This window comes from Apteryx mantelli, chromosome 10, assembly GCF_036417845.1.
Source record: "Apteryx mantelli isolate bAptMan1 chromosome 10, bAptMan1.hap1, whole genome shotgun sequence".
Lineage (NCBI taxonomy): Eukaryota > Metazoa > Chordata > Aves > Apterygiformes > Apterygidae > Apteryx > Apteryx mantelli.
The window spans coordinates 15711439-15734913 of record NC_089987.1 but is presented as its reverse complement, the minus strand read 5'-3'; the positions used below and the strand labels follow the sequence as shown (position 1 = coordinate 15734913).

The window sequence follows — 23475 nt, the reverse complement described above, 5'->3', positions numbered from 1 at the left end:
CTGACTGTCAAAATGAGACTGGCTAATTTACTATAGTCTTGATGGATTCATGTGAATACAGTAACTAATCCTTTTCAGCATTGTACCAGTGGTTCATGTATAGTCTTTTGAGGCTGTTTTTTATGTTCCTGCCTTGGGTGGAATAAAATCAGGCATGGAAACAAGGCCATAGCAATAATATTCAGTGATAGCTACCCTACAGACTGCTTATACAATAAAAGCTTAAAAAGTATCCTCTGATTCTGTCAACACAGGTAAGTCTTCTGGCCTACAAACCGACAGGAAGCATCAATGGGACACATCACTGATGTTAAATTCCTCTGGAGGCAGAGATAAAAGCATGGGCACAGACCCTAAGTAGATGAGTGCAGTTCACTATCTGTGCAGTTGCAGGTTCCTGTAATTATCAGCACCACGATTTGGTTAATCTTAGGATTTAGACACACAGTAAGTGTTAGGCCTAGTTGCTATAATATGAGTTACAGCTGTTAGAAGTTTCTCTAGTAACAGTTGCCCTTGAAGAAATAAAAACCCAGTGAAGGAGGGACGGTTGCATCTAAAAAGTGAAAACAAAAATCAATTTCTCTCTACACAAACTGATTTAGCATTTCTTATATATACATTCAATTCAGAGATTAACTATTGATTTAGTAGCAAATAATGGCAGTAAGTGTTTTAAGAAGGTTATGTAGAACATATGAGAATAAGATTAGCTATGGTTACTCTAGTCTCTCACACATGGATGAGTTTTTTCTATTTTGAGAAGTTATCAGCATTATTTATCTGATAATGGTTTAGTCATTTGGAGTATTTTTTGTTTTAAGCTTGAGTGCTAATCGTATGGAAAAAAAACAAGCTTTTTCCAAAGTATGGGATATGCTGGGTTGTTTAATATCTGACATAAACCAGGTCTCTCTTTCTAGTTCAGTTTTAGTTACAGATAAGTTGCTTAGTAGGGAATGAATGGACTACCTCTTCAGTATTTTATATGATGTTGTTCATCTGAACAAACGCCCCAAAAGAGTTTGAGGTAATAATCTCCTGCCATCAGGAGTGAGGCCTAGAAACGGTTTGCTGCCAAAGCCCTGGGGCTGTCTGCTGAGTGGAATCCACGTTCTGTGGATAGCAGCTGTCACAGCGGGGTGTATTTCCTTCTGAACGGACCTGGAGAGGTGGTAACTTTTGAAAAGCTTGTGCCGTAGCTTTAAGTGGGACAGGATATGTGCTTGGCTTCTTTAGCAGTCTTCAGAGATCTTTTAGGTTTTTTTAGAACTACTCCATACATTTCTTTTTTTTTTGTCTTTAGGCATGTTGGAGAAAGAAAAATTCTCAAAATTGCACTGAGAATATCATAGTCTCACTGTTTATTAGAAGTGCTGTAAAAGAGTGTTTGGGCTCTGAGAATATGTAAAATAATGGGACTGAAGATTAACGTCAGTGAGAGTAAAATTACATAAAAGTCCTACATAATATCCCTGTTTCTCCATTTCATAACTGTTAATGCTTTTGTCTTGCATTAGTGTTCAGGGGCAAAGCTGAATACCATATATAGCATAAAAATAAATGATTTACAGATATGTAGATAATGACACAGTATCTCATGATCTCTCAAAGAGAACAGCAGGAATAGGATAGCTGTGGAAAATAGAAAGGGGAGTGGGGGAGGGAATCCTAAGGTGAGTGTGGTTCTTAGGCACCAAATGCAGTTTGTTGCAAGGTAGTCTTTTTGTTATAGGGAATCTCACTTTTTTCCAAGTGGCTTTCTGCTTTGAGTAGGAGCTTCCGCACTTTTCAAGAGCAGTATAATAAAACTTGACAGAGCAGAGGAGAATCTGGTGATCAAGACTGGTATCATCACCAGAGCAAAGGAAAAACTTTTTCAATTATGTAACTATAGATAGTATTTAAAGTAAGAAGTTTGTGCTTGATGCGTTGGAAATAATGCCACATTTAGTGATCTGAGTGCATCTTATGCTGTGACAGAAATGTCTTATCATAATTGAAAAAGAATCTGTAAAACCTGTCCTGCTAGTTTAAATTTTGTGTGATTTGTGCATGTATTAATAGGTTCACTTTGTGCCTGTTGCCTTTATGCTATATCAAGTACTATCTATGCCACTTTATGCCAGATGACGTGTTAACTCTTGTCACACAGTCAGTGTAGGGTAAACATAAACTCTGTAGTACGTACTGTGGCCCATAAAATAGAAATGTTGTGTACTTATGCTTGACCTGTATTAAACTTGTTGGTGATTAATCCAGCAGTATACAAACCTGGTATTAATGATTGTGGAATCACAAGAGGAAAGCAACAGAGAACATGAGAAGAAAGATTCTTATTTCACCCCTGAAACAGGTGAAATTGGGTAGACTGAGGTCAGAAGGGAGGAAAAGTAGAGATGAGGATTTTAGTATAGAGTTTCTTCTTATTGCTGAACGAATCTACTCTATAGGCATTAAATTTCTATCCAGTTGAGCATGTGGTTTGCTGTTGCTTTCTCTACCTACCAAGTATGCAGTCTGATTCACTAGTTTCAGATGGATATCAGATGGTGTTAAGCACTAGAATTTGCCACTACTAACCCCCTGCTTCTAAAAAACAAACAAACAAACAAAAGCCTCATTGTGTGCTGGATGCTAGATGGGATCTAACAGTTTGAGGGACTCCAGAAATTCAGTGTAGCCACCCAAGGGTTGATGGAGATTGCACCCCTCTAAATACATGGGGTTTTTTCTACCTTGTAATGCATGTTACCTTTCCAGGTAACAGCATTAGTAGTGATTGGTTAGTGTATATGTTAGTGTATATGTTAGTGTATAGTGTTCATACTTACTCATGAAAAAGAGGTTGTGCCAAAATCCTCTTTCTTTGTGTTTGTTCATTCCTCACTTAAATGCTAAATGAAGTCAGAAGATTTCTGTGCAAGCAAAAACATAGCTAGGAATGACTGCATTAAATCTGACTAAAACGTCAATATTTGGCATTTCCACGTTATTGCTGTTTTTCATAGCCAAAATGCTACCTGAGTATAGTTTGAAAATATTTTGATCATTTTTGGTTTTAAGTATTGACATTTGTTTTGCATGAAAAAAATGCCACTTGCATTTTGTTCTTTTTTTTTTTTTTTTCTTCTCTGCATTTTGATTCAAGGCTTCATATCTTAAGAACACTTCCCTTTTTAGAATTAGTTAACAAAATAAGTTGAAATTCTTATCTTACTCCTGGGGAATTTGGCAAGGCAGCAGAACACCACATTATAAATTGTATACAACTGATGTTAATAGCTGCTCATTTGATTTAAAGTGTAGTGTGCTATTCACTTGCTCTAGGGGGCTTTCTTCTAATAGTCAATCTTGTCCATAATTGTGATGGCTCTGCCGCTGTCTGCCTGGTGGAATGAAAAATGAATTCATTAATGTAAAATACCTGTAAACTCTGAAACTGCTTGGCTGAAGTTTTGCTGCAAAGCAAACTTAGATACTAGGGAACATGAAGAAATATCAAAGTTGGCTTCTTAGAGGAATTGAGAGTATTTTTGTCACTATGACTTCAGTGCCTCAAATGAAAGCCGTAAAATGTAAATGATTGACGCAAATGGCATTGGGCTCATGTAAAAAGTGTATAGTTCTCCTGGAAATGGACATTGAAAGTATTCCTGGAAATATACTGATTTTTTCATGTGCAGGATGCCCTTGGAATTTGAGATGTGTTTTAATAATTGTAAGTCTAGTGCTAAGTAGAAAATTCTTTTCTTCCCTTCCATAAGAGTCATCAAAAAAGTAAAAGTTAAAATTAATATATTTTTAGCACATTTCCTAGGCATATGCTTCATTTATCATTGATATAGAAAGGTCTAGTGTATGTACTCTAAAGGAGTTTTGGAGTACAAGGATAAGTATCACTAGTATTGACATTGCCAGTGTCACTACTGAAGTGCCATAATCCAAAGTAAATCTAGAGCAGAACATTAGAGAGACTAGTGAGCATCATCAAATTAAAAAAAAAAAAAGTTGTAAAAATAAAATTCGAGCCCTGAATGTACATGTTTTAGACTACCTATACAGTCAAATGTAAAAACGTGTCTCTACTTGTATAATATACTCTGTGACCTACAGGTAAAAAAGCGTTATGGAAGCAATTAAGTCGCAGAAAAAATGAGCGCTTAGCTTGTGGAAAGTCTGAGGGCCTTAGCACTTTCACATGTCTTCTACATTTATGCCAACTATAATCTCTAATCTTTCACCAGGTGTTTCAGGTTTTATAAGGAGAGTTGAGCTAAGAGAAGCTTTCACAAATATTTGTTACATGTTTTGAATACATCATCAGCAAATAATTCTTAATTCAGCTTCTTCGATGACCATTGTGAAACTGTAATTAATGACTTCTGAACCCAAATTCAAGTGAACTTTTGTTTTTAAACAAAAGTTAGCAGGTAAAATTTGTAGGTTTGTCTCATCCCCTTGAAACTGGTTGATTTTTAGAATGATTTTATAACAGCTGTAGTTTCATTAGGTTTGTGATGAGACCTTTGAGATGAAAATCACTAGTTTTAATAAATCTTCTTTTTATCTGTCTCTGGAATACAAATAGGGTCAATCATTCCTTTAGTGATTCACTGATTTCTTGCCAGCAAACCGACATTTTGTCTGCCCAGTGTAAATCTTCATTGCCGACCTTTTGCATAGCTCTGATCACATTGGTCAAGAGGTTTCACGTTGTTCTTGAATGTTGCTCTGGGAATCTGAGTAAATCCCACAGAACTTGTGTCCTGCTATCATTAATTTAAACAGGAACCATGGTATTGATAGCAAAAGTAACAGGGATAGGACTGAAGTCTTTTTATAAAATAAAAAGCTTGAGTATTAAAAAAAATAAAAAAGACAAAGGACTGTGGAGATAAAAGGCCCTTTGTTCCCAGAAGCACACTAGTCATTTGTTATAATGGTATTAAGATAAAAGACAGGCCTGTACTATCTTCCAAGCTCCAACATTAGAGGGTTTTTATGTTATGTTTGAGGTGTTGCTTCTACCCATTTAGGACTTTGTCAGCCAAAGACCTCTAGTGCAGTTCAGCCGCTGATAATAGCAGTGGGAGCAGAAGTGATGATGAGGTGAGAGTGTTCACCGATATCTTTACCATCATATCTTGTAGATGTGCTCTGAGATAGTAAGGAGGCCAGGAGGCAGCTTTTTAAATGGATTTTCTGTGCCTGCTGCTTGCAGGGATTACAGCATTTACTCTCACCCACATGACATCGTGGTTTTCTTGTGTAACTTTGCCTGACTGTCTCTATCTGTCTGTTGTCTCTTGTTTTATGCTTAGATCTTGCTAGCTCCTTAAGAAGGGGGAAGGAAGGGAAAGCAGTTTGTATAGTGCTAGACACGGAGAATGCACCCTTTTTTAAGGCTTCTGTAGATGCATGGTGACACTAATAATAATAATAATAATAAAGAGTTAGAAGTTTGTTAATGATGCTTTTCCATCAAAATTCCCAGGTGAAAAGAATAAAATAAATACTTCTGATGAATACAGGCAGATGGAATTTCACAGCTAAGAGCTTGTTGAACTGCCCATTTTTGATGCTGTGTTGTTCAGTGAAAATAAAATGCAGGGTAAAATAACCAAAAGTAAGACTAAACCATTTCAAGTATTCATGCATTTGACTCTTATTTAAACCCCAGAAGCTCCTCATACTGAAAATAATACTGAAACTGCTTTTTTTTTAATGGGGAAAGACATGTTAACTTAACAGAGAAAAAAAATTTGGATCTAGTTAGCTAGGTACCCGGCAATCTGGAGGCATTGCATGAAGACCTTATGGACCCTAAATGCCTCGTTTCTGCACTGTTGAGGGATGGGTTTGCTGCTTCTTACTTGTATACTTTTATGTCCTAGCAACAGTGTTAGATACATTTCAAAGTATATGAGATTCTCTGTTAACATTTTCCTTCTGTTTTATTTTTATATTATATCATATGTTACAGAATAGAAGTATGTAAAAACTGTAGCTAAAAAGATTGTGCTAAAATCTCTGAGCAAGTCATTAATGTTTACTTTACAAATATTGCAGCACAATTTGTCTTCAGGAAATGCTCAATTCAGCTATGTAGCATATCTAACTAAATACGTGCTGTCTATCACAGGGACACAGAAAATTGTGGGTTTTGCTTTCATACAAGTCAGCTTAGTCACCTCCTATGAGAGACTGAAGTGCAGCTAGGTGACTTGTACACAAGCAATCCCAGTAATTTCAGGTTCTGTTGGTATGGCTAATTGACAACCCTGTTGTCAAGATCACTTACTGCTATACTTCCTTCCATAAGCAGACCAGGAGCTTGAGATGCTTCTTTCCAACTTAGACAACCAAGTTAAAAAGACATGGTTCACATTTCTTCCCTTTCCCATTCAATCAGACACTATGTTTTAGCTTCTGGAACATAACCCAGAGGGGATGTGCATGCACTGTCTGAGTTTCATCACTTCTCAGTGATGTGGTAGAAAATGAGAGATTTTTTTATCAATAATTTTCATGGAAGTTGCTTTTTAGCAAGTTATAAATTCCTACCAGGTTGGAGTAATACACAAGTTTTAGGCCTGTTGTTTTGTGCAGATGTAAAACAATCTGACCTCCTCTCTGCCTACACCTACTTGTACCTTCTGTGTAGGTTTCTTGGTGTGCTTAGGCATAGAGCCTCAGGTATCTTTATTGTTTCACTAGTGGGTAAGTTGAATAAGAAATGGTTCTAAAATATTTTATTGTTCTTTCTTCCTATATGGGGTGTCACCATTTTTCCCTCTGATTGACTTCATCACTAAAATACTAGCTATTTCATTTTGAAAGTGCCAAGCTTCATGTCATTCACCCATAGAAGTCAGGCTTAGCTGAGGTTAGTCCTGGCTGTCTGGCACTAGCAGGAAACATCTATTCCAAATAGCATCTCTTTAGCCTTAGAGTGTCAGTGTTTATGAAATAAGAGACTAAGTGCTGTCTACAAGTATTTTTTATTTCAGATCAAGTCAAAAATTATCCTGTGTGTATGTAGGTGAAGACAGGGAAGTGGTTTTTTAAACACCCCCACCACCACCCCATGGTGAAATGTGCTCTTTTAAAGAATGCTTCTGTAAAGAATTCTTACAAACATTTTTAGGAGTCTCCTCCTGGTTCAGGAGAAAATTTCACCCACCACTAATAGATTTTTCTGTTCTTTACACCTTGAGTTTCTACATTTTTTTCCTTCAACTGTAGCTAATGCCCCAAGCGAAAAACTTCTTCAGGTAGAAAAAAATACCTTTCCATCTTTTGTAGTTACCAACATCAGTGTTACATAAGTAAATGAAGAAAATACAACTTCCTTATCGCATTCCCATGTGCTTTAGCCCGCTGTTTATGAGGGAGATGGGGCACAACTCCCCCCTCCCTCCATGAAAAAGCTCACCAAACACAAACCCCCAAGGAAATGCTCTATGTTCTCTCTAAAGCACAGCCATGCGTCCCTCCTGCCGTCTCCCCACACTCGCACAACCCACAACTCCTCTCCTATTTCTGTGCGAAAGGAGCAGAAGCGGGGAAGAACAGTTTATACAAGCCAGCATGTTTCCTTTGAGCTCTCAGCAGTGTTTCACAATGTTGTTCTGTGCTTATTTCAGAGCATAGATGGTCTTTTCTGCTTAATTTTGTCTTCCCGTGCTACAAGTCTTTGTTCATTAGGGGAAGTTTAAAAGACTGTCATACTTCTAGAAAAGAGAATATGTTTGGCAGGGATTTTGTGGATCATAATTATATAAAAATCCAGTCAAGCAGTTTTCTTGATTGATTTTTGGATGAGATGCACAGGCTTCAGTGGAGTTAATTGCACCTCTATAATTTCTTAATTTAAATTTTAGGCATCTGACTGCCCCGCCACTCCCACTTCTTTTAGTAGATTTATTTTTTCCTCTTATGAACTACCATATAAAGACTCTTCTAGGTAAATGCTCTGACTGTATTGATATACTTTTTGTTAAATATGTATCTTCCAGTGATATATTATTAATATTGTAATACCTTATTTGCACTTCTGTTGTGGTCTAATGATAAATAGGTATTGTCATTTTTCATTGCATTTACTAATGGTAGGTTATTTAACTCTATTACTCTTATATTAGGCTTGCCTTATCATTTTCATTTATAATAGAAAATTATACTCCTAGACTCTGGTGGTTAAATTAAATTTTGTTCTTTTAAAATAATTGTAGAGATAAATGTTGCCTATGAGTGTTTCTCAACTCTTTGAAGGAAAAAGAGAAAATAGCTCTTTTTATAGCAGAGTCATGATCCATGTGTGCTAGGTCAAGAGTAGTGGTAAGAAATTAGTCTCTGATCTAAAGAGTTTACAGCTACATAAGGAGTAAGCCCAATACCCAGTGACATGAATGGGAAGCTTCCATTTATTGCAGTGAGCACGAGGTTATGGTTTTAATTAAAAGTGCATTTCACTCTTCTCTTGAAGATCTCATAATAGTTACTGTGGGTAGTAGGAAATGAGACAAAAATGTCTTATATGAGTTATTTGGAAGAAAATTCAGTGAAGCTACGAGGTTGAGTTAGTCGCAGCAGATGTTGAGAATACGGCTGAGAACATGGTTACTGATTGTCTGCACAATCCAATTCATGATACAGTTATCAAAATGAAGATTTTGTCTGTAAGATATAGGCTGTCTTGGTTCAAGTAAGTAATCTTAAGATTACTTGCTCTATTGAAGATGGAAAGTCAGGATGCTGTGATTTTTATTTATCTTAAGCATTTAGACCATGTTTTAACTTCATCCCGTGGGACTTGCCCTGTTCAGATACATTAACTTAGTTTTATTGAGTAAGGCCCAATTGTAATTGTTGCCGATTTTATATAGGTTTAAAAGGGTTTTGAATCAGGACTTGAAATGTGAGTCATTGCTATCAGGGAAGAAAAAGTAAGGATGGCAGAAAAAAAAACATGAACCATGATCTAGAACAAAGGTTGACTTATTGGTATTTGTAATTAATTCTCTTTTCCAAATAAAGATTAAGACTTACTTCTGGGTTAATACTGTATGTAGCAGAGAAGCGGTATTACAGAAGTGGAAAAGTTTTAATGCTGCCATTGGTCAAGCAGGTAGACTTTCCTGAAAACTGTAACAGACATATAGATATTAAATGAGACAGAACCTGCACACTGTGTAGCATTGCTTCAGTAATGTCCAGGGCAGGAACTCAATGTATAATGAGTATGAAAGTACTTACTTTGCAGCGAAAATAAAAGTGTGACGGGAGACCCAAATAACAAAAGCAGAATGGCAGCTCTCCAATGGTATTATCATACTGATCCTAAGCTTGCTGTTACCAAATATGCTGCATGCTGACAGAACTCGCTTAGGAAATGTCATTAACAAAAATCCCCCAGCCCTCTGCATTTTCATAGCAGCACGTTATATATTTTGGGATTATTCCAATGAAAGCCCTTTTAAACCAGGATCTCTTACTACATTTTCTGCTGTGGGCGATTAGCAAGTATTGAGGAGAATTTCTCAGAGATTTTCTTTATTATTAATCTGGTTGTCTGTTTCTTTTAAATATAAAGGATAGGTTCTTTAGCAGCTTCACAAAGTGGTGTGGGTGAAATAAGACTGAAATTTGCACAAAGGAAAGCAACAAAGTTAACAGCAAAAATGTCATGAAAGCTTTGAATTACATCAGCTTCTTGACTTTTGAATTCTCTCAAGGAATAGAGCAGTTTGAAATATCTGATGTACTGTGAACGTGACACCTGTTAACTGTCACAGTAATCCACAGTGTGAAGTCAATGGTTTTGGCAAAATCGAAGGTGATTGTTGGGGGGGGGGGGTTATGGGTGTTATGTGCAATTACATCAGGTGTTCTAACTGAAAGGCTAATATTCCCCCTCTTTCTAACAGCAGAGGAAAATGGAAAGCTTTCTGTGGTTTACTTAGCTGGATTTTTTTGTTCTCACTCTGAAGGGTGGTTGGTAGAGAAATTTGACTGGAAAAAATGGAGTTTTAAAACAACCTGCTTTTACTGAGTAGCTTTATTTTGAACTGTGTCTATCCCAGTTTTTCCATTGTTTGAATGGTTCATACTACCTCTGGGAAGCAGAATGTTTTTTCAAGTTTTGGAAAGCTGTGAAAGTTTGTAATAAGAGAATTGAATGGTGTGAACCAATATTGAACACTTTGGAACTTCTTCTTTCCTTAATGGCTGCAGCAGCTCTACTGACAGTAGCTCCTGTGAGTACACAGGAGGCTGCATTGATCATTCCATCTCCAGCCATTAATCCCCAGCCCCTGAATTCACCTCTTCCCTTGTCTCCCTGAGTCAGAATGTTTTGCAAGAAATCAGGACCAAGTTTGTGAAATATTTACCAGCCATTACTTGAACTATGGCTGTTTAAAAACTACCTGGTTTACCATTTATTTTCTGCTGCCCTCTTGATTCTCACTGAGGTTTCTCTTCTCTCAGTGGTGTCAAATGCTGAGTGGCCAAGATCTCCAAAATGCAAGCAGATAGGTCAGAATAGCTCAATTATTGCTCATAAAGTAAAATAGACGATTAGGCTAAGGGCACTCTGCATGTTTTTTGTGGTGTTATCTGCTCAGGTATGCCTCTGATGGAAGGTGCTGTCATCACTGGATTGTCCGCTGCTCTTTGGTTCGTACTGGTAGGCTGGTGGTGCAAGGAAATGGGGCAGGGCTCCCTTTCTCTCTTCTTTCCACGTGCACACCTGCACCGAAAGTGTGGGAGTATAGGGAGGGTGAGGAGAAAAGCTGATGTGGAAAGTGAGGAAGGGGGAAGTTGATGAATTCCATGCTGACTGTGTTAAAGAAGAAAGAATGAAAAAACTGATGGATTAAGTGGGGGGTTAGAACAGGTAGAAAAATAGGAGAAATATGATTGTGAGAAGGTACTTCAAGGTGTATCTGCCTCTAGGTCTGCCCGTCATTTTCTGAGAATTGCCTCCTCTCCTGTCTGGAGGAATATTTACAAACTAGAAACTATAGAGCTGGTTAAACAGCAGGCTTCTGGGAGCTTGTACAAATCCACTTTTTATGTTCTTTCATCCATACAGAATATTTTCCCACTCATAAAAACTGACAATATGAAAGGAAAAACAAATAAAACATATATACCTGCAGGTGAGAGATGCTTTATAGTGGGAAGGGAGCAAAGAGTAGGAAATAAAAGTAGTTTAGTAACTTGTTTGTACTCATTGGTGAAGGAAAAGCTTTTGAAACAATAAGACCTTCAGTCTAGGGGTCTGTAAACTAGTGGTAGGAGGAATACTGAGAGCTTGCACAGGAAACCCTCCTTGTTATGTAGGATGAATCATTCTCCATTATTTTTGATGTATGCTTTATTAATAAATGCCTGTTAATCATTAAGGCCTTCTAAAGAAAAACTGAAATGAATTTTCATCTCTGGAGCTGTGATTCATTTCCACCTGAGATGACTGTAGCCCAGACAAAGTCTGTATGGATTCCACAGGCTCCGGAGGCTGTCACTGTACGTGCTGTTTGATAACTGACAAACACCTGACAGCAGAGTGAAGCAGTCTGCTTTTAGAAGATTTAATTTGCTTTGACATTTCAACATCCATGAGAATATTTTAAAACTAAATAGGTTGAGTTGGCACAACTGAGAAGTGAAAATAGTCAGATGTGGAGAAAGAAACAGAAGGTACAAACTTGAAACACATCACCCCAAAACAATGTTATTTTAACATACTTGCTAAGGAAAATATTCCTAGCCTTTACTTTGACTGAGGAGCACTTTGGTTAACTTAATGCTGTCATGCAGCCAGGTCACTGACCATCAGCTTCTCAGGGGAAAAACTGTAGACAATTCAGTTATAAAATAGACATTTCCATTCAGCACAGACTGATGAAACTAAGGTTTAAAATGATCCAGTACGGGCAAAGAACCCTGGTGGGTTTAACCAGGAAACTCTGTGAGGAGATATTTTGGCTGAGAATACTCTGAAATAGGTTATTCTCAGTAGGTCCCACAGAAGGAAGATTTTAAAAATACACAGCCTGGCCTATTTTCTTATGCCAGTTATAGACTGGCAGAACATTACTGGTATTCCTGGAGTAAAAACTTTGATTATGGTGTCAGTAGGAGGTGATGTGTTCATAATATCCATACGTACACAGAACACTAAGTTCCCATACTTTGTATGTGTTTAGATGCATTGACTTCCCAGCTTTCACAACTTTTATAAACTTGGGACCTGATCCCCGCTATCTTCAGGCTTGTAATCAGTTGTAGTGGCATGGAGGCATTGTCTTACCACATTTTAATTAGAATAAATGAAAGATTGCATGTTACAGAGTCTCATTTTTGATACCATCAGATTTATAACAATTGCAGACCTATAATTTGTATAACTGAATTGTCATATCCATGTCAATATAATCTTGAGTGTATACCTTGTATTTAAACTGGCTGAATTTCTTTCTAGAATATGCCAGATTTCAGCTATGCCAGATTATGCTTTTGGGAAAGAAGACAGTGAAGCTTTAGGGTAAATAATTAAGTTGGAGGGAGATGTGAAATAAGAGTAGAAAAGAGATATGTGTTTGGTTTGGAGTAAATTTGCAGACACACTGTTCAGAAGAAATCTTCCATAGCATGCTGACCTTTTGGGGAGGAAAGTGTGCTCAGACTGCCACTTCCCTTGTTTTTTGCTGTGATACAGATGTAAAGGGAAGAAACCATCTTTGGAACAGATGATAAATTCAAATATATCAACTCAGTTTCTCATTTCATCTCTGAAATGAGTTGGCTTATCATTTAAGCACTGCATTTTGTCTTAAAGGGCAGCTCTATTTTAGTAATGGTAAGCATGGGAGGAAGTGGCAAACAGTAGTGATTGCAGTAATTGTAGTCTTTTTAATGGGAAGGTGCTTAAAAATGAAAGGTGGAAATGTAGTTTCTGGATGAGTTTTCCCTTCAAGAAAGAAGGGAAAGCAATTTGCTAGCATAGTTGAGAAAGCTCAGAAGATTTACTGTTGTTGTTTCATGATGAGAATAAGGAGCCTCGATAAGGTGAGACTGTAAGAGGTTAGTTAAAAAGGGAAGGTGTCAAGCAAAGAGACAAGACAGCCAGAGCTGTTTCTCAGGACTCATCTTGGGATCAATCCCATTTACTATTTGCATTGCTAAGGAAGATGCATGCTTACTAAATTTGTGTATGACACAGTTGGGAAGTACTCATAATAGATAGAAGATGTGGATCACCACCTAAGGAGTTGTCAGTGTTAATACTACAGAGGTGCAGGATTCTTATGGACTAGAAAAAAGTAAGTAAGAGAACTTACTATGACAAATCATGCTTTTAGTAACTGATAAAAATAAATTTTACTGTAATTTGGACTCACCAGGTAGAGGTGATCAGATGACTGCATTCCTATATGACAAACAAATCCGTCTAAAAACAGATAGAATTTGAAAAATGGAGGGGGAAAAAGCTTGTTTATCTAACATTGTGAGCTGATATAATGTTGGCAAAGAAAGTGCAAGACCAGAAGTAGAAAATAAAGTACTGTGAGTTAAAGATGAGTTATTGATTTACAAAGATTAAGGTTTTAATGAGCTATAATAATGTAATTTGCTTTTTAAGTTTAGGGAAAGGTGCATATCTGCACCTGTGAAAGCAAACTCTGCTGTATTAGCAATAAAAATGTGCTGGAAAAAGAGAAAGTTTCCTCTAAGTTTGTATGTATCTTTGGCACAATCTGTGTTGCCTGCCAGTGGCTGACAGAGGTACTAAAGACTGGGTGGACTTATGTGAATCATATTGTTACAAAACCTGACAGCTCCTTTCAAGAAACAACTGCCTTAATAATTACGGCGTTGAACTTTCACAGAGAAAAATACTATTAAATACTGTTATACTTATTTAACAGTTGAGGAGATGGATAGCATGTGGAGAGATTGCTTACGAACAAATTTCCCAAAAATCAGCTTAGCCACTCTTTTTGATCGCTGTGTAACATCATGTAGAAACATAACAGCAAATTAGCATTTTGGACAGTTGGCTGGTTTGGGCAGTTTTTAGTTATTAAAGCATGATAGTTACAAATACATAGTCTTAGAAAGTACTGCAAGCTGAACTACATGCCAAATTAACTCGTATCAGCTGTTTTCTGCTATTCTCGGGTAGTCAAGTGGTACCAAATTTAGAACTTTCTTATAAATCCCCGTTTTAGCTTGCAGTATACCAGATCTTAACAGAGCGTAAGCTCTGCTTAATTTGTCAACATGTGACTGTTGCGACTGATTGACATGCTAAGACTTGTTTTCATGAGATGAGAGCAGCAAAATGCAGATGACTTGAGCCTAGAAAGATCTCATTTCTTCCACTGTCTCACCTTCCACTCTCTGCCTCTTTCAGCCTTAGAGCTGACTCCATCCAGGACCAATTCACAGAAGCTTTTTGTTTTTCCAGTCAAATGTATTTAAGATGAGATGCAAGCATATGTGAAAAATGTACCCTGTGTGCACCCCCCCTACCCCATTCATTCTTGCATGCACACTCGGCAAGTACAGTGCTAGCATTTTTTGCCCCTTCTTCAGTGCTTCCTGAGCTGATGTAGCAACCCAGGTCTTCGTGACAGAGGAGAGACACGGGCCTGGCTGTAATGAGTGAAACAAGCTGCTAGGATGCGCAGAGGCTACTTGAGCCTGCTTGGAAAGAATGAGGAGAGATGAAGAGGGTGAGCACAGACTCCGGTTACTCTGGCTTTCCATTAGATCTGCTTCTGAGCTCACTCTGTTCAGGAGTAACTGAGTGAAATTTAATGGCCAGGCGTACTCAGCAGCCAGAATAGTGGATCCAGTAGCTTCCTTCTGTCTTAAATGCTGTGAATTGAACTGGGTGGAAAACAATCAAGCATGATGCTGTTCAGTAAAATACTTAAAATTTGTAAGGGGAAAGAGAGCAAGAGAGAGTTGCTTGCCTCACTCTGTTCCATTTATACAAGGATATATTTAAGGTAGTAGTTCTGTTGTATGTACTTATACATGAGAAAAATGAGAAATCTCTCTTCCCAACTGACAGAACAGGATAATAGGATTATAGTAGCTAAAAGGTAAGCCACTTTGACTTTAAACATTCTTCTCAGGCTAATCCTGATAATCAGGGGAAGAAGTGATGGACTAAGGTAGTCAGTAATATCTGGGCCTCAGAATAATGGTTATTCCCATTGCTGCATTCCTTCCTGGGAACAGTCCGAGTCTTGCATAATGTGAGATATGTCAGACTGAAGGCTAATGGACACATTCTACTTATATTATTGTACTTTTTGTTTAGGTTAATTGAGAATTTTTTCTTCCCCAAAACATATAGTTGGATGGGACTGGAGAGAAGCCTTCTCCCTCTTTGATGCCTTACTAGAAATAATTTTGTGGCCTTTCCAATTTAACCAAAATATGAATTGGAAAACTTACGTAAGGAGAAAATTGTGTGATTCTTCAAGGCTTTTTTTTTTTTAATATGAAGAGATTTATCTGGATACTTGAAGTTTTGTTCAAACTCTGCTAATATTGTAAATCTTTCCAGACTACCCTTGTCAACTGGTTACTAGACAATAATTGTTCTCTGAGCAGAACAAGAAATACAATTCATGCTTTGTAGTTTCCACATGCCAGATGATACTCTTGCGGAGAGGAGGAATGATGACAACTTAATCTCTCATACAAAAAGGCAGTTTTAGGTCTAAGATGTAGTTATACTACTGTGCTTACAAAAACAGCTTTTCAACATAGCTCTTTTTATAAAGTAGTAAAAACTGCAGAAATTTTAGTTTTTTGCAACTGTCTTGTGTTGTCTTTTAAAACCGTAATTTAACTAGCATGCTATGTTGGAGCCATTTTTATGAAGCTCTTTTCTTTTTCCTGCTTCAGAGACACTGGAAAGATAAATGCTGTCCTTCCAAACATAAGACCCCTTTCAAAAGAATACAGATTCTGCTGGATTTTGCTATTTTTTCCCCTCTTCTAGTCGAGGAACCTATCCTTATTTTGTAGGAGTTGAAATTGTGATCATGGTAATTTCTCATAAACCAAGTGTTGAAGGCTATAATGGAAAACAGAAACCTTTTGTATAGATTTTCATTCCAAGTTTGTACAGTTGTACAGTTCAGATTAAAATTGGCAAGGTTGAGACAAACTAGTAACTAAAGGTACTAAAAGAGTAAGACCATAAGAAAAACATTGAGAATTAGGGTTAAGTGAGTGATGTAAAAATGCAAAGCAGCTATCCTCCTGCTATTTGAAGAACTAATGTGCAGTTTACCTCTTAAACCATAACCACTGCAAAAGTAAGCAGTGCCACTGTTCTAGTGAGATGCCAGTGCGCCTGAAGTCATTTGTAGATTTTGTATTAAAAGAATTGTTTCTTTTCAGTAGGATTTACAGTTTGTGGACCAGAGTTACTGTTCTGTGTTAATGTGGCAAAAATGCAGTTTTAAAGAGTATTTTAAAAACACTGGAACCAGACATGCTTGTTAATTATTTAATAACTGATCCATAATCATCCAGAGATCTGCAAGCAACATAAAAAAATAAGAGCAAGCAGAATTTGTTGCACTTGATAACTCTTAATGCAATACTGAACTAAAAAAGAAAGAATTGTTGGATTGCTTTTAAAACTAGTGGCCTGTTCAGTATTTAGAACCGCTGCCAACTGAGTCTGCTATTTAATTGTAGCCTCTTGCTGGAGTTGGAGCTGGAGCAATGCTGCAGTCTCTCGGACAACACCCTACTTACACTACAGTATGCACCCAACAGTGAGTAACTATTGGTGTTTCTTCTGATTTTTTTTTTTCTGTTTTACTCCTGTATCTCTGCAACCCTTTGAATGATAAATATATTACAGCAAGGAAGACCCTTAGGACTACTGTTTTAACTATTAGCCAGAAGTTAGGTTTTCCAACCTTATTCATTCTCTGCACCATTTGGCAAGAGATTCTATAGTGGCTTAAAATTCTCCTTCAGAAACAATGCTTTTACCACGTTGGTTTGAGAAGGATTGATTCTGATTTCTGGGCAAGTTCTGCATACCAGGGAAGCACTGACTATGACAACTGTCTAAGCTTTTTCAACTACCCCTGTTGCCCAGCTTCATTCCATCACTTTTGACATTAATTTTGCCCTCTATCTATGACTAAGTTAAACAACATGCATTTAATATCATTATGGAAACAAGTTATCGAAGGTTGAGTTGTAGTCGGTCACTATTGCTTTTATTATCAGAATGGTTAAGGGTCAATTCTAAAGCTTGAATATATTTTGCTCTGATAAAATAAAACAGGCATTTTAATGATCTGTTCCATTGGGTTCATCCAGTAACACATTAAAGATTGTCTGTAAAGTCAATGAGAGCCTTGGTGTGTAACTCTAAAAACATTTTTATTGACAGTTTTTACAAGCATTTGCTTTTTATTACCTTTACCAAAATAAAGCATTTAGCATACACTGCTTTCACACATTTCGGAGATAAATGAATGTATCTTGAATTCTTTCATGCCTTGATAGCTTATTTAATACAAATTTTTTCTTCATTGCCTTGATGTTAATTTTAAATACAGCTTGCTTGCCCCCCCCTTTTTTACATACATTTTTATCTTGTTACTGTATATTTCCCTTGTTAACTTATAAATGTTTAAACAACTGTGAAACTGCAGTGATATTTATTGCTAGAGATAAAGTCATTCTATGAGGGTGAGACCCACATAGCAAGTTATACACTGACAAACTAAACCCAAAACAGCTTATGTATGCTATCAATGGAACTGTTACAGAAAATATTGGAGGAGTAACTGAACGTTCACCTCTGTTTTCTCTCTAGAGTCCATACCAAACAACAGTCTAGGTTTCAGACTTCCACACTTCTAGGTGTATTAAACATTAGTTAATTATAGACCTTCAAGATAATTTCTGAATTTCATTTAGAATTAACAGTAACTTTTTTGTAATTACAAATACGTAGAGGTATAAAGACATCTTGTACTGCATTTATCTCTAAGCTACCAAAGATGTTAAATGTATAATTTAAGATCATAAATACAATCCCATTCAATTTAATCAAATAACACAAGACTAGCTACATGTGCTCTGAGTATCATAGTTGAGAAAGAAAAATTAGGAGGCACTTAGTGTCTTTAATGGCACTCCTTTCAGCGAAGGATGGTATGCAATTGTATTACTAGCCAGGGTTGCTCTTCAAAACGGGATTTTAATATTGCATGCAAAATACATAAAACACTAAATAAAGCAACAATTCCTGTGCTGTGTTTCAAGCTTTAGCTAATGGTACATGGATCATCATGGCTTGGTTTCATTTCCCCTTCCAGCAATAAAGTGATCACAGCCTTACTCAAGTAACTGCACGTTCCCTTCTTTCCTACTGGGTGAGTGTTGTAAAATGCAGTCATGTCATCCTACAGGAGAGGAAAAAAAATGTTTCCATTAGTGTTGATTATATAAGGCAGACAAAGGTTAAGAGGAGGTAAATTACAGACAAGTTAGAAATACAAATGTGTTTTTCAGACTCTAAAGGTGTGGTATAGTTCTGCTTGATTTTCAGAAAACTTCAGAATGTACTTACCCGAACGTATGTGAAAATCAGATTAGAAAACATTGCATATATTCCTTTACCCGAGTTTTCCAGTGCTGCACAGGTGTCGTCTTAATATTTGTAAAATGCATTGGGTGAGAGAGAACAAGTGCTCTCCTAGAACGTGCAGATGGATGATTGCCATGTGGTAACTTACTGTGCTACCGTAATATGATTGTATGGGCAGGTCCTTCGGTACCACATGTAGACATATTGACTAAAGATCTATTTCCAAACAAAACAAACCCACCAAACCCAAGAAACCAAATCACAGGTAGCAAATCAACTTATTTCATTAATCAGATAAGATAACAAAGCAAGCTTCCTTCACCAAACAACTGTTTTGCTCAGTTAGTGATGCTATGACATCTGCTTGTTCTCAAATTATATATTGGCTATTATCATAAAGGTTCAAATATTTAATTCAGATAATTGGTTACTTCCCAATTACTTTATTAAATCAAGGGCAGAGACTGTATGATGTAAATATTAAACTTTGCTGTTTTAGGGAGTGTTTGAAATTACTGGAGCAAACATTTTTGACATTTATTACAACATGTTAATAAGGAAATAACAAAGTTCAAAATATTTACAAGTCAGTTTAATGGAAAAATGTAGTTCAGAAAGGTGGTGTTTTTGTTTTTGCAGAGTTTGTTAGGAAAAGTTGAGACAGAAGAACATCAGGACAATGCTAAACAGGCTACAATTAACTGCCGGGGGCAGATACCTAGGAATAAAGGAGAACCAGATTCCAAAATCATGGCCTGCTAAAACTTTAAATGCATGTTGTTGTTTGAAATTCAAGCTCCTATCTTAAATGTACTATTTACAACTCTGAATTGGGATTCCTCTTTTTAAAAGACAAAAAGTATCATTCTAACTAGGATTTAAGGTAGGATTTCTGTACTGTTTTTTTGTAGAACTGCTTCTGTTCATTCACATGTAGTATTTGCTGCTCTCACCAAACAGCAAAACAAAATCACCACAGGAAGACTTAAGAAAACATTGTTGCCTAGATAGTGTCATCAAGGAAAGCTTTTCCCTTTGTAAGAGCTGGGCTTAGGAAAAATAAAAATCCATCACTTACATGGAGGCTAGGACAGCACCAGTAAAAATAGGTCTTTGTGTGGGATTTTTCTTTCAGTTTATAGCTACAAGGCCACCTTGTCTCTGAAATCGGTAGCATATACTGTGCATACTGGCGCTTAATAGCCACTTGTGTGGATGACACACATCTAGTTCTGCTATGGCTCAATCACAGAATCATTATCCTCTGAAATGGGCAGGCCAAAAGGGTCATAACTTAAAGAAAATTGTATCCTTTTGAAAACAAGAATCTCCCACACAGTGATGTGTTGTTAGGGCTGGATATCTGGATTTCTTTCAAATCTCATTACAAAAACGTAGTGGCAAGAAAGTGAACCTTAAAACTTAAGAAAGAATACTTGAGGAGCACATCCTTCCTCATCTTACAAATGAGCTAAATACAACTACAGGAAGTGTTGTTGCATATTAGTATGGTACGCCACTATCACTAATCTAATAATGTCTATTCTATGATTATAGTGTCTATGAATTGATGCATTATTCAGAGCTAGTGTTGCTGTCTCTGAATATATCATGTGCAGTGCACTGCCAGACTGTGCCAGTAAGATCCTCCTCAGTAGCAGAAGGACTCATCCTACTGCTTTACTCGCATTTCCTACTTCAACCGCCCCAAAAACCTGGCTTTATTACAGATTTCCAGAGCTTCAAGGCACCAAAGCTGAGAATACTTAGAGGTCCTTGAAGACTAAAACCTAAAATCATATATAGTGAAGTAAATCTTAAAAGCTACTTAATCATTGTTTCATTCATTTTGTTTTTAAACCTCAGAGATTAAAAGCTTTCTAGGTCACAAACAGAACTCTAGCACACACACACACACACACACACACAAAAAAAACCCCCCTAAGAATACTTTCAGGTTTGCATTTAAAGTTCTTACAGAAAGTACTGGCCAGAGGAGTTTTTTGGTTACTAAGTTTTTCTGAATATCTTTGTGCTTAAGGTCCTAATTTCACACTTAACTTGCTGAACTTAAGTTTTTTCTTTCTTACAAATTTTCATTGTTCTCAATTCTTCTCTGCTCTAGTTCCCCCCTGCAATCAACTCTTTCTGTTTTTAATGAATATTCAAGCTACCTCAGCTTTACCCAGACACTCATTTTAGAGCCAGGTAGTATTGTGAGTGGTCTCCTTACCACACTGGTTTGAATTCACAACTCAGCAAATACAATAAATGCATGTTCTACCTCTGCTTATAGGCTCTGCACAGGCTTCTTGTTATGCAGCTCTTATGTATATTCATTTATTATTTGTGTTCTGAACTCCTATCAGTTAGCTTTTTATTCTGAACTTCACAGAATTAACAATTATAACCCACTTCAAGAAGAATGGTAAATTCTGTAAGACAGCAGTATTTTACTCACTTGTATTTCAGCTCCCTTTGGCCTGTTCTGATCTCTCTGAAAGTCATGAAATGCTTCTTTTACCACTTCATCCAAGTCCACTTTATCATGGAACCCTAGCTCAGGGTTTCTCTCCAAAATAACAGATATAACCATCAACAACTAGAACGGGGGAGAAAAAGACTGTAAGACCTTAAATTTGATTTGTTAAAATTTAGGCTACATAAAAAGCACTGTGAATAACTGCATATGCTTGATTTAAGCAGGAAGCAATTTAATAATGGCCCTGGTAATAGTGTACAGATAATAGAATTCTGACTTTGATAAAAGAATCACTGAAAAAGCAGGCTTTTATGAAAGGTTACAATTTCTGGGGACTGCCTATTTAAGGACAGTGAGCAAGTGGTTGATGACATCAGCATCTAACTTTGTTGGGAGTCAGGAAGTTATTTTCCAGTTTATTTAGTTCTCTCTATGGCTGTACAAATGCTAGTTGCTCAGCCAAAGGAAGGGGTGAAAAGGAGCAAACACTGAACCTCTGTACTATCTCAGTTTACAGAAAATAAAATAAGTAGACACAAAAAGTCCCACTTTAAGAGAATTTAGATTCCTTATATCTTAAAGGGGGCTTAAAATAGGAAGATGAACAATATAATTGACTTTTCATAGTGACTAGAAACATGTAGTAGAGTCGTCTATATTGGTCATCTTCATCTTTGATAACTCTTACCTTTTAGCAAAAATTGGGGCTGTTCCAGCAAGCAGCACAGCCATTAGTCATTAGCCAGAATTGAGATGGTTTTGAATTCCCCGAACATAAGGGGACTGGCAGTTACTTGTTTCAGTAACATAAAGGGACTTTCTAGACAGCCTCAGCAAAATGGGAAAGAAGAATCTGTCACAGGGCAAACTGATGTTTTAGAGCAGTTTTCTCCTTACACATAGAAAAGTGTTAGGAAGAGGCATGGGCTAGGGCCTTTATGGAAAGCTTTTTTGGAATTACTCTTTTTACTTGTTTTCACCTCCTGTGATCTAATTGTATTTGCACTGTCATTAATATTTGACCTACCAGCTAAAGGGCAGGAACTTGAAACACCTAAGTGTGTGTTCTGAGCAGGTTAACAGGAACCTGCTTAATCAAACAAAATCTATGGAGAAAGCACTGAAGCAAGTGTTTATATTTTAAATACTATTTCTTGAAGTATTTGAGCCTCAGTTGCTTTTTTTTTAAGCTGTAACAAAAGTCATACTTATAAAATTTCCCTCATTGTAGGCCACAGACCTCCACAATAATTTGTCTGTATTCCGGCTGGTCAATGCTTTGCAGCATATCTTCAACTAGAAGGGAAAAATTCATTTCATACATCGTCATATCCGATAAGGTCGGTTGCTGGAAAACAAATAATAATCTTACTGAAAAACAATTTGCGTTACATCAGAAGCACACTCAGACAGAGCCTATTTACTTGCTGAATAAATAATATACAACTAAGAAATACGACCGCTGTAGGATCAAAAAGGAAGCAGATTTCAGAGTCCACGATAGCACAGCTCTGAACTCCATGACTTGGAGAGGGCCTTCTGGTCTTATACTCTTACAACTGTGTTTTGATAGGAGTAAGTGACCTCCATTCTATTATAACTGTATTTAACACAGAACTGAACAGAAAACTTGAAAATAATTTTTTTTAAGTATCAGAAAAGGAACCAATTAAGCTGAAGTAATGTATTAGGGCATATAATGGATATTAACGGAAAAATAATTTACCATAAATAAGGCAGAGCAGAAATAACTGTGTATCTCTGCATGTTTTACCTGTGGTAAAAATTTTCCTGCAACTATTAAACCATTCGGGGTCCTTTCCAAGATCTGCCACACCCTGTCGTAGAATCCAGCAGGAGTTCGATTGAGAGAACCATCTATCTGACGCCTGTTAAGCCAGTTTCTGCGGACAAAGAAAATTGTGAGCTTGAAGAAAAAACAGGCTGTTCCAGATACAGAACCAAGCAGTGTTCTGTGGTGCAAGCCAGCAGGGTAAGCAGTGACAGCAAGTACCTATCGATGATGCATCTGCAGTATATGTTTTGCTTCCTAATAAGTTAGGCTCCAAAGAGAACAAAATCAAGATGCTCGGGCTGTAGAGGTTAGAATGTTATTCCTGTATGCGTTTGTGCCTTATGTAACTGCAGTAAAAGAATTAACTATGAAATCTATTCAGTGCGGTACAATAGCAGTAACAGGTTGAATTCATGTCTAGTTGATGAAGTCACCATAAACTAATGCATGTATAAAACGGAAGTCGCCTGCATATTTAGTAACACAGTTTGGTACCTATGACAGCAAAATTTGTACACACTGCAAAAAAACAATTAG

General features: G+C 37.0%; 1 protein-coding gene and 1 long non-coding RNA gene across 7 annotated transcripts in view; one reads left to right on the top strand and one right to left on the bottom strand.

Annotated features, from left to right (window-relative positions):
* The window catches only part of LOC136992851 (uncharacterized), a 70991-nt gene that overhangs the window by 29645 nt on the left and 17871 nt on the right, over positions 1 to 23475 (top strand). The window contains exon 2 of the long non-coding RNA XR_010885293.1: positions 16744 to 16823. This is a non-coding gene — a long non-coding RNA (uncharacterized lncRNA). The remainder of the gene's footprint in view (positions 1 to 16743; positions 16824 to 23475) is intronic.
* PHKB (phosphorylase kinase regulatory subunit beta) overlaps positions 17427 to 23475 on the bottom strand; it is a 100598-nt gene continuing 94549 nt past the window's right edge. For all 6 annotated transcript variants that reach the window (XM_067302548.1, XM_067302549.1, XM_067302550.1 and 3 more), the window contains 4 exons: positions 22918 to 23047; positions 22384 to 22491; positions 21123 to 21263; positions 17427 to 18476 (listed from right to left, as the gene is read on the bottom strand). In XM_067302548.1, the coding sequence (XP_067158649.1) occupies positions 18339 to 18476; positions 21123 to 21263; positions 22384 to 22491; positions 22918 to 23047 (517 nt within the window). In that variant the 3' untranslated portion in view covers positions 17427 to 18338. The remainder of the gene's footprint in view (positions 18477 to 21122; positions 21264 to 22383; positions 22492 to 22917; positions 23048 to 23475) is intronic.